General features: G+C 42.8%; 1 protein-coding gene across 1 annotated transcript in view; it reads right to left on the reverse strand.

The window, feature by feature from the left end:
• Positions 1–12,971, reverse strand: part of TBC1D17 (TBC1 domain family member 17) — a 730,802-nt gene extending 717,831 nt beyond the window's left edge. The window contains exon 1 of the mRNA XM_086930148.1: positions 12,899–12,971. Coding sequence (XP_086786274.1) covers positions 12,899–12,919 — 21 coding nt within the window. The 5' untranslated portion in view covers positions 12,920–12,971. The remainder of the gene's footprint in view (positions 1–12,898) is intronic.
• Between the last annotated feature and the right edge of the window lie 2,844 nt (positions 12,972–15,815).

Here is a 15,815-nt window from a genome sequence, read left to right on the forward strand (position 1 = left end):
GATTATTCAGGCATTCCTTACTTACTTCTCTCAGCTTTATTCCTTCAAGGGTAACATGCCTCCCAGTCCCTGGCCGAATATTACGACAGTACAGCCCTGGGCTGGCTGAATAACACACACCATCTTTTTCTAGCCGAACCCTGCACTTTAGATAAGCTCTGGAGGTGATAAGTACCACCCTGCATGCAAAACTGGCTCAAATGGGTTACCAGGCGAATATTATACCAGATATGCTAATACTATAGCGTCCTATCTACTGGCCTTATTTGAGGAGGCAAGACAACGGCGGACACTGCCCCTACTTTGTGGAATACAATAATGGTTAGCCTGTTAAAGCTGAGAAAACCAGACGATAAGTGCGATTCATCATTCCACTGTCCCTCCTGATCCTAAAATCCTGGCTAAATTATTTGCTCATCAACTCAATCTTTGATTACTAACTTAATCGGTCCGAACCAGTCCGGTTGTGTCCTGGGTACTTGACGGCCCATAATTTGCTATCCATCTTTCCCCTCTTACTGGAAGTGAGCTGGTATCTTGATGCAGGCGAGGTGTTCTTCGATGCCTCTCGGGCATTTCATTCCTTGGAATGGAACTACCTGTTCACTCAACCACTTAGAATCAGGTTGCCACCTGCATTTGTGGACTGGATCAAGATACTGTATATTTTGCCTACTGTGAAAATCTGCATTAATGGCCAGCTTTCATCTTCAGTGGGCATATCTCGAGGTACGAGACATGGATGCCCCTTATGTTCGATTTGTTTAGCTCTAGCACCCTTGGCAGATAACCTCCGTCAACACCAGTAGGCACATCCTCATATCAATGTATGCAGACAACCTGACATTATATTTGAAGAACACTGGCGAATGCCTGAATAGGATCCTTAGAGAATATATCCGCTTTGGAGCACTGTCAGGTATTGTTGTAGACTGGAGTATAACTCAATTTTTTCCTGTCACCTAGCATGCTCCCCACTACACATCTAACTTCTGCCTGGTATGGTGCTATGACTCCATAAAGTACCTCTGTATGGATAAATGGGAATATTGACACGGTCCTTAAGGAAAATTATGAGCATGTGCTTCACAAAATGACAGAACAGAATTGCAAATGGAAATCCCTTCCCTTGTCATTGGCTGGACGAACTGGGCACATAAAAATGGTATTGATCCCAAAGCTCCTTTACCTTTTCACGAATATTCCACTACCCCTATTGCAAGCCCTTTTCCGGCAGACATGCACAATGTTTGTTAGATTGACATGGGCAGCAAAGCAACTCAGGAGTAATTGGGATACTCTCACACTGCGCCCTTTCATAGAGAGGGATTTGAGGCACCTGATTGAGAGTGGTACGTTCTCCAGCCCAAGCGCATCTTGCTGATTACTCATTTATTCTGTTATGTGCCTGCATATTCTGATCTGCTAAATACACTAATTGGGGCTACACCACTCCACTTTTCGCAAGAGGTGTTGACTGTGGCATGTCCTTCCAGGGCTTGCAGCATAATCGGTAAACAAGTGGGTAAAGAGGTTCTATATCGCCTTCGCTGCCCTTATTCCATCATCCACTCCTTGTTATGCATAAAAGGATCTCCTAGTGGACTGAGCGAGGATTTGACACAAATGAGGTGAGTCTGTATAAAAATAGAAATTTTATTTCACTCACTACATTCACTGGAAGTACACCATGCACACCATTGGATTTGTTCCTATACTACAGACTGAGGCTTGGGATTGGGCTCAGCTACTACTGACTTTCCGCTTGAACCTGCAACTAGTCTTACCCTGGATAATTGCTAATGGCGGCTTCTACCAAACAACTAATCTCCACATTCTAAGAGACAGCACTGGAGGAGAACACGAGTGCAGCACTCACCTCCAAATCCAGTTGGGAGAGGGAAATGGGCCTTGCCACACCTGACAATATATGGAACTTCTGTTGCAAACAAATTGGCATGAACTCCGCCAGTAGCGACTGTGCATCATCCACTATAAATATCTGAATAGAGCACAACACACAAGAAAACTTTACACAAATATGGCCTGCAACATGATTCCAGATCTGAACGGAGTGCGCAGGAGAAAGACGATTTTTTTTTACACTTGGCGGCGCTGTCTTGGATGATCTGCCACCTAGAGCCTCCTGGGGCTGTATTGGGACAAGATCTGTCCCAATAGAGCCTCCTGGGGCTCTATTGGGACAAGAGTGGGACAATCTGCTTTGGCGCTACTACTAGGTAAGCGACAGGTCACCTGCTGGTGGGGCAGAAGATGATCCACTGAATACAATGGATAGAGGCACTGATATATTGCAATGAACAAGCTGAATTTTACACCGAACTCCAGCCCCTGACAGTTTGTCCCAAAGTCATATGGGGTCATCTAAAGAACGTTCAGTTGACTGTGACGAGGCAAGACAGCGAGGAGGGGTAGGAATGGGTGGAGCGGGTTGTTTGGCCAGAGTGGCAGATTGCTTAATGTGAGGCGGGAGAGTGGATGAGACTGTTGCTACAATATGAGGCTGTCTTTCAATACACACCAGGTGGCAGTTAGTTTTTCCCATTGTTGAAATGAGTTTAAGGACAGATTTGGCATCATTGTGCCAGCAAACCTTTGGTGGGATTGAATTATCATATTAATGTGTTTTTCCTAGGTTTTTAATTTTCTTTGCCAAGGAATGGCGCAACTTAACTCTCAAGCATAGGTATCTTGATCTCTTTTCTGTTTTGTATTCAGATGCGATTACAATAAAATAAAATGTATTTTGTTTCCAAAATCAGTTAATGAATCCCTGATGTTACTGTGTCAAGACATGGTTGTGGAGAGTTACAATTAACGCAGTTAATCTAGGTATAAATTAGGGTATGATCTGAATTGCAATAGAGAATGGTAGCCATCAAATCAACTGGTGGGAAGTAAACAAAGCCCCTGGTTAGTGAACCAAAGTTTGCCAGCTGTTAATGAGGGTAATTTCTACTGCTGGGCAGTGAGGTCTCTGTTGCACACGATCTAATGGATACAATAGCTTAGATCAAATTCACAAAATTCTGCATCCAAAGGAACTCAAAACAGCCACCACCCAATGCTGTTAATTCACAATTGCAGGCAATTGCTAAATGAAACGATAGTTGGTTCCCTGAGCAACAACACAATATATGTATCTCTGTATTGAAAAGTATTCCTGATTGTAAGTCCAAATAAATTTTGATGACATCAAGTGTTAATCCGCAGTCTTTATTCTCATATTCTGTTGTTCGTAAGAAGACTTGTTTACACAAAATTCCATTTCCGGATAGTACAGCCAGCCAACACGTGTTTCTTCTATGGTATAATATCCAAAAGACTTCCTCCGGGATTAAGCAACATATTCATTATAAACAACCAATTCTTCATCCATAGGTATCACCAGAGGACCAATATTAAGTATAGTGCATATTGTACATGAAATCCAGGCGCAGTGTTCTCAATCTTGTTTTAAAATTAACCAGTTAACGAACAGTCTTCTTCCATATAATGACTCCTTTTAATGACAAGAACTCCCGGCGCATAATGCCGAAGTGTGTATGGCGTGTTGCCTCTCATGCATAGGTAACTTTATAATTTTACTGTTTTGTATTCAGATGTGATTACAATAAAATAAAATGTATTTTGTTTCCAAAATCAGTTAATGAATCACTGATGTTACTGTGTCAAGATTTGGTTGTGGATAGTTACAATTAACGCAGTTAATCTAGGTAAAAATTACGATGAGATCTGGAATTGCAATAGAGAATGGTTGCCATCAATCCACTGGTGGGAAGTAAACAAAGTCCTTTGTTAGTGAAACAAAGTTTGCCAGCTGTTAATGAGGGGTTCACATAAACGAGATATACTTGTAGGTCATCTAGGCATAATTTGGTCACAAACCATCCCGTGTAAATAAGGCAAGGAGGCAGGTTGTCAGCCACAAGTAAACTGACCAGGAGAACAATTAAAAAACATATTTACCAGTTTGTTTTCGCTTCAATATACACAGTTTCCCTGAGTAAACATCTGAGTGAGAGCTTAGCACCAGATGATGTTCTTTAAACTGAAGTTTGGGGGGTCAGTGTTCTGCTAAATGTTTGGGGATCCTTGGTGGAGGCTGGATGTACCTATTAGAAACAATCATTGGATATGCAATAGGGCTCGCATTAGGAAAGTTTGAGCTATTGGTCTTATAAATGATTTTTTTTATTTATGTGTCATTTTTTAAAATAGCTAAATTAATTGCTTTGACATTTACAATACCAATAGTTATAACTTTCGCAAATGTGACACCGATAGCATTTGTAATGCAACATGTTTTGTATTTACGTGACTTAGATGTATTGATATTACAAATAACAATGGCTTTTAATTTTTTTAAATAATTAATACTTAAATAATTTATTTAATTTGTAATGGCAATAGCTTAAACTTTTGTAAATAACTTTTGTGAAGATTATGTTCAGTGTTTTTTATTGTGACGAAAATCCAAGAACAGAAGTGAAATATTAACATCTTTTTGTGATTTGTAATAAAGCGTGAAAGCTTGAAAACAGCTTGAAACATTGAAAGAACATATTTGAACCAGTGATGCTGTGGTTGCGCTGAATGATGCTGTGGTTGCGCTGAGTGATGCTGTGGTGGTGCTGAGTGGTGCTGTGGTGGTGCTGAGTGGTGCTGTGGTGGTGCTGAGTGATACTGGGGTGGTGCTGAGTGATGCTGGGGTGGTGCTGAGTGATGCTGGGGTGGTGCTGAGTGGTGCTGTGGTGGTGCTGAGTGATGTTGTGGTGGTGCTGAGTGATGCTGTGGTGGTCATTCCAGACCTATCAGGAGCCCGGTCTAGTTCACAATCATGGTGCAGTGTATTGATGTCAAAGTTGCAGTTATGTGAACAAAAGACGCCTTTCATTAACAACTAAACAAAAGAGGAATGGGCATCAATTGAGGGTCACTAGGGGTAGCAGCAGCTACTCCTGAATGGATGGCTGCTACTCTCCTCAAGTAGCTTGTGACCCCTGCCAGCAAGCCAGGCATATTCTAAGTGGATGTGTGTTTATGCACAGGGGAGCAGCATGTTCCCTGCTATTTACTGCTGTATGATGAGTGCTGAGGTTTGTGTCACCTAGAGTGTTTTTGAAATTCTTCCGGGAAAGCCCCTGCAGTAGTTTGATTGTCTGAAACTTTATGCATTTATTTACAGTGTTTTATCTATTTGTATATTGTCTTTTATTTGTGTTGTTGTTGTTGGTGATAATAGTTCGTACAGCACTATATGTCGGCTGGAGTGCGCATGTGCGCAAAGTCCTCGGCCCAAGCTCTACAGACAGTTGTTGCTGCTGGCAGTGATCACAGGTCAACGGAAGTCTGATTTAAGGAGGACGAGGGCAGCTGGTTGAGTTAAGCATGAGTGCAACATAAAAAGGAAGATGTATAAATATGACAGAGAGGAAAGAAAGAGAAGACAGATCACCACAAAAGGAGGGTCTCGTGGTGGAGAGGCAGACGCACCGAAGGGTTGAACAGAAAAGAAAATGGCAATAAATGAGGAAAATCCCGCAGGACAAACTTGAGAAAGAGAGGAAGTAAAGATGTAGGAGCAAACAAAGAAGCTAGGAACGACTACAGGAGAAAAGAGCGAAAGTAGAGGAAGAAAAATCACATGAGGGAGAGACAGGGAGGTAATCAGAAGACGTTGCAGGGAAGGATGTAAGCAGCAATGGGAGAGTGGGAATTAAAGGTCAGAGAAAGAGAAGAGATAGAGCAACACTTCGAGGGAGAGACCACGCACGTGAAGAGGAGGAAAAACGTGTTGGATGAGAGCAGAACAATATGGGAGAGACATAAAAGTTGAGAGGAAGAGGGGAGCAGCAGCCTTTGATGTGACGGCCGGCTATGTCACCTAGAGTATTTATTAAATTCTTCCTGGAAAGCCCCTGCAGTAGTTTGATTGTCTGAAACTTTATGCATTTATTTAGTGTTTTGTCTATTTGTATATTGTCTTTTATTTGTGTTGTTGTTGTTGGTGATAATAGTTCGTACAGCACTATATGTCGGCTGGAGTGCGCATGTGCGCAAAGTCCTCGGCCCAAGCTCTACAGACAGTTGTTGCTGCTGGCAGTGATCAAAGGTCAACGGAAGTCTGATTTAAGGAGGGTGAGGGCAGCTGGTTGAGTTAAGCATGAGTGCAACATAAAAAGGATGATGTATAAATATGACAGAGATGAAAGAAAGAGAAGACAGATCACCACAAAAGGAGGGTCTCGTGGTGGAGAGGCAGACGCACCGAAGGGTTGAACAGAAAAGAAAATGGCAATAAATGAGGAAAATCCCGCAGGACAAACTTGAGAAAGAGAGGACGTAAAGAAGTAGGAGCAAACAAAGAAGCTAGAAACGACTACAGGAGAAAAGAGCGAAAGTAGAGGAAGACAAGCATCAGAGAGCATAAAATGAGACACGGCCTTGCGGCCATGAATTTGAAAGTACGGCCGGCCGTGAATAATTAGGCTGCCTTTGATGTGGTAATGCGAGGCAGGCAGAAAGTACGGCCGGCCGGCCGTGAATAAATAGGCTGCCTTTGATGTGGTAATGCGAGGCAGGCAGGCAGGCGGCTGGTGGCGTTGTGCACGTGCTTTTTAGGGCCTGCGCTTGCGCAATGACCTGACAAGCATTGGAAATGCAATAGGTCTTGCATTAGAAAAGTTGGAGCTATTGGTCTTGTAAATGACAAATATTTTATTTATGTGTTGGTTTTTAAAATAGCTAAATTGATAGCTTTGTCATTTACAATGCCAATAGTTATAACTTTGGCGAATGTGACACCTATAGCATTTGAAATGCAACATGTTTTGTATTTACGTGACTTAGATGGCAGCTCTGGTCGTTATGCAACATCTCTAGAGAGATGTACGAAGTACTGAGGAAGACAAGATAAACTGCACTTCAATAATGATGTCGAAATTAAGTTAGTACCTCTTTGATCGTTTTACTGCAAAATTGTGAAAATTATGAGACTCTAGTTCAGAACAGTTCGAATTTAGCTGTAGGACAAGGCAACCCAACAAGTGCCCGTTGTTGTGGTGGCGAGTGATGATGTGGCGTTCAGTGATGCTGTGGTAGCGCATAGTGATGTTGTTGGTGTGTGTGTGTGGGGGTATGGGGGTGTGTGGTGTGTGGTGTGGGTGTGTGGGGTGTGTGTGGGATGTGTGTGGGGGTAGGGTGTGTGTGTGTGGGGGTGGGGTGTGTGTGTGGGGGTGGGGTGTGTGTGTGGGGGTGGGGTGTGTGTGTGGGGGTGGGGTGTGTGTGTGGGGGTGGGGTGTGTGGGGGTGGGGTGGGTATGTGGGGGGGGTGAGTGGGGTTGTGTGTGTCGGGGGTTGTGTGTGTGTGTGGGGTTGTGTGTGTGGGCAAAATGTATTCCTGATGGTTTAATTAAATGTGCAGCAACCGACTAGCATGTGGGTAGAAGCATCATGCGGGATAATTGTGTGCAGGGAGAGAGAGGGGAGGTGGTGGCGGCTGGGGAGGGGGAGGAGAAATGCGAGTAAGGCTGTGTGCGGGGAGAGAGAGGGGAGGTGCTGGCGGCTGGGGAGGGGGAACAGATGGCGATGGCTGGAGATTACACAGACGGCGGCATATAGCTTAGCCCTGGCCTGCACAGTATTACTCTCCCACACAGCTTCCAGACCTTGTCCTCAACTGAGTGGCAGCTTCTATACACATTTATCACTCTTGCAATGAAAACTATGCTCCGGCGAAATTTAAATAATGCAATGTTATTCATGTAGTTTCAGGCTTTTCACATTATGCTTGTGACAGGAGATTCCCAAAATTATATCATTACGTCATGGAATTCTATGTCGTTTGCGGCAAGCTTTGACACGGAGCTCCCTGCACCAATGTGAACGGTCAGAACGCAAGCAGCTGTTGCTTGTGGCACTTGTGTTTTTGCGCTTTTTTTTCAGTGGGAAATGTGCCCTCGTGTCAAAAATTGCACTTCATGCTAAAATAGAGCGTTCAATGACAGAGTTAAGTTTCATGTTATTCAGTGTAACTTTCCAAAAGTTTCAAACACCCCTATTGAACTTTTTTATGTTCCAGGTGCTTTGGTTATGCTCTTTTAGGAGGATTTAAAGGTCAGGAAAATCTGAAATGTAGGAGCCACACAGACTAAGAATTCTGAAGCTGTGCAGTCTATGGCATACTTTAAGCAGCTGATGGATATTTAATTTTCCTCAATGGAAAGTATCGGTATTTTCTATTCACTCCTTGTGCAAGGGACTTGATTGTACTGGGTCTGAAATCTTCAGAGAGAGATGAAATGGACAATCATAAGTATTCTTAATTAGCAGGGTGGCAATGGCTTGATGTTGAAAAGGGCTAACTAAACCTCCGACACTGGATCTGAGGCTTCTGAAGGTAGGGAGGTACAGTGATATCACCAGCTGCAGTGGATTAGAAGAAACTGTGGTTTTTTGTGCAATCCAATAGTCCGACGGAGTGTGGGCATGTCTGAACGGCGAGGGCACGTCTGTGGTGGCCATCAGATGTCCGAGTGAGTATGTCTGCAGTGGCAATGGGTTTCAGCAGTGGCGGTGTGCGCTCTACATGTGAAAAGATAAATGAAAAGATAATTCAGCTGCGAAAACAGGAAAGAGGTACTCATGCCCCACATGAATTAAACCCGACATAAATGGAGCCACCGCCATTCTGTGCAAGCTTGAGAGAGAAAGAGCAGCGCAGGATGGGAGAGAAGAAAATGGACGAGAGAGAGCAACACGGGAGGGGAGAGAGGCATGTAAGAGGTCTGGGAGGGAGCGTAAGGGGGTGTATCGTGACAGGAAGCAAACAAAAATGGTGACAAGAAAGAAGGAAGAGGAAGGGGGTGGGAAGGGGGTGGGGGGAGGTCGAAAACGAGAGAATTGGCATTGCTGTGGGGATGGGGGAGGAGAAATGCGACACGGCCTGTCGAAATTAAAGCCTTTGATGCAGCAGGGGGCGGAGCGGATCCCAAGAGCTGCTGGAGGCACCAAGCTGGGTTAACAGATGGCTGGCGATTTAATGGTGTACACGAGCATTTTAGGTCAATGCGCTTGCGCATTGACCTAAAAGCGCACGGGCACAGCATCAAATCGCTGGTCTAGTTAAACCTCTGTTTAAGCCCCTCTAGTCTCGCTCCGCTCAATGCGCATGCGCATTGAGAGGCGAGACCTAAAAAGCACATGCACTGCATGGAATCGCCAGTAGAATCGCCAGTGGTTAAACTCTGGATAAGCCACAATAGAGCTTCGCCAGCTATGCGCAAGCGCATCAGCAGGCGAGCCCTAAAAAGAAAGAAGTAAGCATAGGTGGGAAGGAGTCACTATTATTTCGAGGCCTGGTGGACTTAAAAAATTATCCTAAAGCTACACACAACTGAAAGGGCCTCTGCATAGTAGATCTTGGAGCCAAAAGGGAATTTCTCAGGTCACTGGGAGTCATTAGGCAGAGCCTGGGAGCATAATATGGCAGTCCTTAATCCCTCAAGGAACAGTTGAAATCCTGAGCATCTTTTGAAGACTAGCTGGGAACTTGCTTTCAATTGTCAGGGGCATGAAAAATGGAAAGGGCAGGCCTCGGAAACTCATAAAAACTTTAATATTCCTTCAGGTCCAGTAACTTTAATAATCTACTCGACCTAACTGTAATGTACTTGACCCGTGAACTGGTCTCAAATTGTGTAATCCTAGGCAAATATTTTGTCTTATGGAGACGCCTTTTTCTTTATTATCACATAAGAGAGCACCTTCATATATATAAGTTCACTATTTCTGCTGTACAAAAAAAACTCTTGATTTACTAGATTAAATGTTTGCTCCATGTGTTACAATAATCAAGCCCATCTATAGGGTACACATGATCCCTGACGTGCCTCTTAGTTCCCTAATAGCATGGTCATCTCGGCAGGAGCAGTAATAATTCTCAGTTCATGTTTACAAACTCACTAAATATATTACAAAGCATGATGTGGTAATGCACTGCCATTTACAGACGGCATTTGTTCCATTGAAATGGCCACAGAACTTTCCCACTAACATGTAGTTCTACTGATGATAGCGCATAAACAATGTTTGGAAACTGTGTTTCAGCAACAAAACAAAAAAATTACATATCACCAAGGAAAGTGTTCTAATTTGTTTTGATCCTGTAAAAATATTTTTTTCACCTCAGAATTACAAAAATGGGTCTTTATAACTAGAGACAACTGACGGTAGCGCTATTCCTTCAGGGAACGTCGTCCTCATTAAGCACTCAAACATAATGTTCCTTAGGACAGTGTTTTGTTACTTTCAATTAAGTTTTATTCAAAATTTTTCTTTTTTTTTGGTAAATCATAAATTCTTAAATAAACAGCACGAAGCTTGTAGTATGCTTTTGAAGTTAGTCAAATCGTTTTTACCCGCGTCTTCACTGTCGTTCGGGACCTTTCAGGATACCGGTAGCACCTTCACTTTGAAATCCGTTGCTTTTACGGAAAACGATTTGACTAACTTCAAAAGCATACTACAAGCTTTGTGCTGTTTATTGACATCGAATACTATGCCCCTGAAGAAGGGCACATTGCCCGAAATACATTGGGCGCTTGATTTTGATTTGTAAAGATGATTACAACATTGAAGAATTTATGATTTACCAAAAAAATGTATTGAAAGGAACAAAACACTGTCCTAAGGAACATTATTTTTGAGTGCTTAATGAGGACGTTGTTCCCTGAAGGAATAGCACTACCGTCGGTTTTTTCTTGGCTCCCACGACCCAGAAGGGAGATCTCATTTAGCACCAACATACATTTAATTCACAAGATTTTAATTTCAACACAAATACGAGTGCGAGGATTCTGTCACCACTGTGTTCTTTATAACTAGAGAAATATATTTGAAATGTTCACGTAGCTATTTCAGTATTGTGTTATAATAAAGCCTGACATCTTACAGCCTTTAATTTCACATGCTTTGAACAGTTCAATTGTCACACAGTTCACTGTACAAAATTCTCTAACTTAAGTCACAGAAAGAAAATTAAATGTAGGAAGACAAACTGACTTTTGACCTCTGAAAGCCAGAAGATGTGACAAGATAAGATTTAATTGCGATTGTATTCCTCTTTTACTTTGTGAGCAATAAAGATGCCTCTTAATCTTATCTCGTCACATTTGCTACGCTTTCAGAGACAGGTCAAAAGTCAGTTGATCTTCCTACAAGAACATTTTGTTAACATTTAAACCCCCAGCCCAAGAGCATCTTTTAGTGAAAATGTGCAGAATGAGCCTCGAATATTTTGTGAGATAGGGTCAATCTCCAACAGGACAGAGGATTTTCAAATAGACTTGCCCGCAGGGGGATGAGCAACATAATACATTTATTTTGTCTCTGTAATTTAAGCCCATCCACAGAAAGTGCATTGTCAGTTTTGCAATCAGCCAAAGGCAACAAACACAACACTTAGCTCCTAAAACTGTACCCCGCAAAAACCTGCAACATGGCCATGGCTTCCTCTGTGGTAGCAGACTTTATTAGTTTGAATAATTAAAATCATTACAAAATAGTATAAAATTACACAAGGTGGCTTGAGATACTTCCTTTTCATCAATGTAACCCAAAATATAAAAAGAAAGTTAGTTCCTTGGTTAGCATAAGACACTAGTGCAAATAAGCTATATAACAGAAATTAATCCTTAGATTCTACTAATCAGAACCAGCATACTAATTACTTACATAAGTCTACATAAAGTTTACAATACTTGTGCGAAAAGTACTGTGAAAAAGCAGTTCCCTATAGTCAATATGTTTCTAGAAAAATAACAACATTGCGTTAGTTGATTAATAAATGACCATAAAAACGTTCCAATTAATTTTACATAACACAAACATGTATATGTACCTAATCAAGGAGGCATTATACCAATACTGAAAAAACGTAAACCTAAACTCCAACTAATTAAGACTTATTATCAGATACAGCAAATGCACTATTATACATTAAAAGACAGATGATAAAAGTCCAGAGAATCTTGAAATAAATATCACGTGTAATGGTTATTTGGCATACTGTCCATGACCACATGCTTGATTAACTGACGTATATGTTGCAATTGAAAGGGCAACGGCCTCAATACAAAACATTTATATATATTTTAAAGATTCAAAAAGCCACTCTTAAAATCCTTTCAGCATGACCTGGGTACCTATCTCAAGAAACCCTATAGAATAATGAATGCCCACCCCCAAAGAACCTCACGGCATTAATTATGCAACCACTCCATGGTACACTCACAATCGTGAACCCTACGAAGTATTTTTCACATCAGGTGGTTAATCAGACAACTCTTACCTTATCAAAATATAATTTCCCATAGGCTGTGCAGCCAACCCAAGGTAACAAACGTGTCTGGTCTTTTCAAATAGCATAAGCTGTTTACCAATTCAAGCCCAAACACCTCACATCCTCAAACAATCTGCAACTGGATGCTGCCCCTCTAACTAAAATCAACAAGCCCAACTGGAGCACAATATAAGACAACCAAGACAATCCCGGCACAGTGCGAATCCATCTATTACTGAGCAGACCCTCGCTCGTGTAGGCACACCCTTCCCTCAGACACTGAGCGTCTTCCTCATTGAATGAGCAGACTGTGCCCTTCCGTGCGTAAAGAATGGCATTCCTCACAGTTAGCTACTTGTCCGGTTAATTGGGCAAGCTCCCCTCAGACACTAACAATCTTTAGCCTGATACAGACGAATGGGCCCTCTCCTCCGCAATTAGTTGCCAGACTCTCGCTTGAGACAGAGAGGAGTCTGAACGTGAAGGGGCAACAAATAATGACCGGCAAGTGTCACTTTACAAACCAAGTGTTTACCTTGTGACCAGAAGAGTCCATTTCCAAAACACATACACAAAGACCGTCACTTCCGGTAACATGGGTACCTTTTCCGCCCGATGACGTTATCAGCCACTATGGTGTTAAGAAACTCGATGGTAAAGCCGAAAGAGTTCTGAATATTCTGCATTCCCATTGCGCAATCATATAACAAAGCTCATTCAATGTATATTGTTGTTTATTAAAATTTAAATTCTTAATTATTTCATTATTATAACTGAATTATTTGTCATATTTTGCTGCTATTTTGTTGCACAAATTCCAAACACATTCCCAGGGTATTTGTTTTGCCCTTTCTCTTTTGAAATGTGGGGGTCAATCAACAAGACAACTCCATTTCAAAATGGCGTCAATGTTTGACACAGCTCCCGGAAGAATTGAAAGACTACAATGTTTCACCCGTCTTCTCTTTCTTTTCTTGGCATTAAAGCGGCTGTTGGATTCTTGATATGTCTACAGTGCGGTCTAGAACACAGAAAACGAATCGAAAGACCCGAAATAAAATTATAAAATCTCGAACTTTGATGACGTTGACCGTTTTTAATTGTCTGCAGTGTGTGCACAAAGAGAGGCATGAAAAAAACGTGTTACTTATTCAGACTAATCACGTCTTGAGAATTCTCAGGATGGGAAACGAATTAGCATATTGAGTGGCAACACATGAAGCGAGGACCCACAATCCTTAACATCAAGGGCAACATCATACATGCCAACATTTCAACTTTGATAAAAGGGAGAAATATGCATGGGAGTGCACCATTGCGAGCGAGCTGAGCCCAAACATCTTTAAGGGGGGGGGGGGGGGGAGTTCCCCCCCCAAGAATTTTTGGGAAAAAGAGTGGGTAAATGGTGCATTTTCAAGCAAATTTGAGAAGCAAGAAGGTTAATAAAGCAATTGTGAAAGTGCAGTTATTACATTAATAAAGGGATGTCATATAACAACACATAGATAGAAATGTTTATGAAGCTAGGCCCTGCCAGTGTCACGCACCTCTGAGCAATATACACGCTGTGTGCCAGCAGGGCCTAGCGTCAGAAACATATCTATTGTTATGTTTTTGAAGCTAGGCCCAGTGCTGGCACTCAGTGTGTATGCTTCTCAGAGGTGCATCACGTGTGGCAGGGCCTGTAGCTTTAGAGTGAGAAACATTTTCTGCACCAGTCTGCGTTCTCACTCTATTATGAAGGGGCGTACCAAGGGCGTCTCTTCCTAACAGCAATTGTCACTTCTTTGTGCGATTGTTTTGCAACCACAATTGCGGTAGCAAAATACTCGCAGTTTGCCACCTACTTCAAGGAGGTGGTAAGCTACTGGCAAACAGGAAGGGGTCCCCAGGGGAGCCTTCTCCTTTGTGACTGGCGTGAAATTTTTTTACAAGCAGGCAGAGGTCCCACAGAACACTGTCTACTCTTAAAAAATGAAACACAAACGTTTAATTTTTCCTTTTTTAAATTCTTCCAGTTTTCCTTTATGGAAAACGATCTGCATTTTTAAAAAACTGCTTTATTTAAAAGCAGCCAGGGACATGGTGGTCTGCTGACCCTAGCAGGTCACCATCCCTGTGAGTGCTGGCCACTCCAAATGGGGTTGCAAATTGCGGCCTGCCTCATGGATATTAATGAGGCAGGTCGTTTGCAACCCAATTGGGAATCGCAAACAGTGTCTGAGACCCTATCTGAGACCCTGTCGTACACTCCATTTTGCGAGTCGCAAAACATTGCAATTTGCAGCTCGCAAAATGGAATGGTCATACATCTGGCCCTAAGAGGCAAGACAGGTGTAATGTAAACCCTGTACAATGCCCAGGACATTATAGAGCAACTGTCACGATCCAGCTAAGGCACCTGCCAAGATGTGAAGAACGGGCGCAACAGCGGAACTACGAGTGCCAGAAGGCTCAAGCCAAGGAGGAGTCATTAAAGGTCGGAAATGCACACCCGAGCGTGTGCGTAATTCGTATCATGTTAACAGAGAACAACATCGGGAGGTCGATGGAAGTCGCCACCGCTGTATTTCATTTAGAACCCTGGGGAGGTACAGGAGCGGACAAGAATCCAGAGCACACTCAGTGTATCGAATCAAATTTCAATCTTCAAATGGTCAAATGGCCAAATTAATGGGATAGATCACACCAGTCATAAGTTTTCAAAAGTTTTATTGTTCAACAGTGTTCTTTTCTCAGAATCACTGTGTCATATCACTCTAGCCTACACGTGTTTCATCACAGCATGTGGCTGTGAATCTTCAGGGCTGATCTAAAAGATCGAGGCGCGTTATCGGGAGACCGGTGATAATTCCGTCCCGGTCCTAATCGGGATGTCTCTGTACACAAGAGAGCGGTACCGAAGATAATCGGTTTCCGTCAGAATAGGGGTAGCGTGTAAGGTTACACAGCGTCAGTATTTCGGGCCGTTTGTTGCCCGTGGGTAGAGCTTGGTGCAGCTCCAGTTTCCAAGTGCGGGAACAAAAAGGTACAGGAGCGAGGATCCGCTCTTTTTGACTCCCAGGTTCTTTCGCCGTCAGGTAGGGAGAGAGGAGTATTCACTCTGTCTCTCGAACTCTGACCAACAGACTGTGTTAACTTCAAGGGCGTTTCCGTGGAGCTAACGGATTTCGCGACCTTGATCTACACCCCCTCTAAAACTATAGAGGGCGGATAATAACTGTGGTGAAATATTGAACATTGCCTTTTGTAAACTGCCGGAGAGGTAGTGGACGTTCTGGTTTCCCCCACTCGTAGCAGAGTGCGGTTGGGGAAAAGTCATCAGTAGTTTGTTTCAGTGGAAGCGTGTTGATCCCCCGGTGAGGAGGAGCGCTACAACTAGGTGTGTACGGCGGCGGCTGTTACACCATGGAAGCTTAAGAGACATTGCTTAGAGACTTCCAGATTTGCAC

This window comes from Lissotriton vulgaris, chromosome 7 (genome assembly GCF_964263255.1).
Source record: "Lissotriton vulgaris chromosome 7, aLisVul1.2, whole genome shotgun sequence".
NCBI lineage: Eukaryota > Metazoa > Chordata > Amphibia > Caudata > Salamandridae > Lissotriton > Lissotriton vulgaris.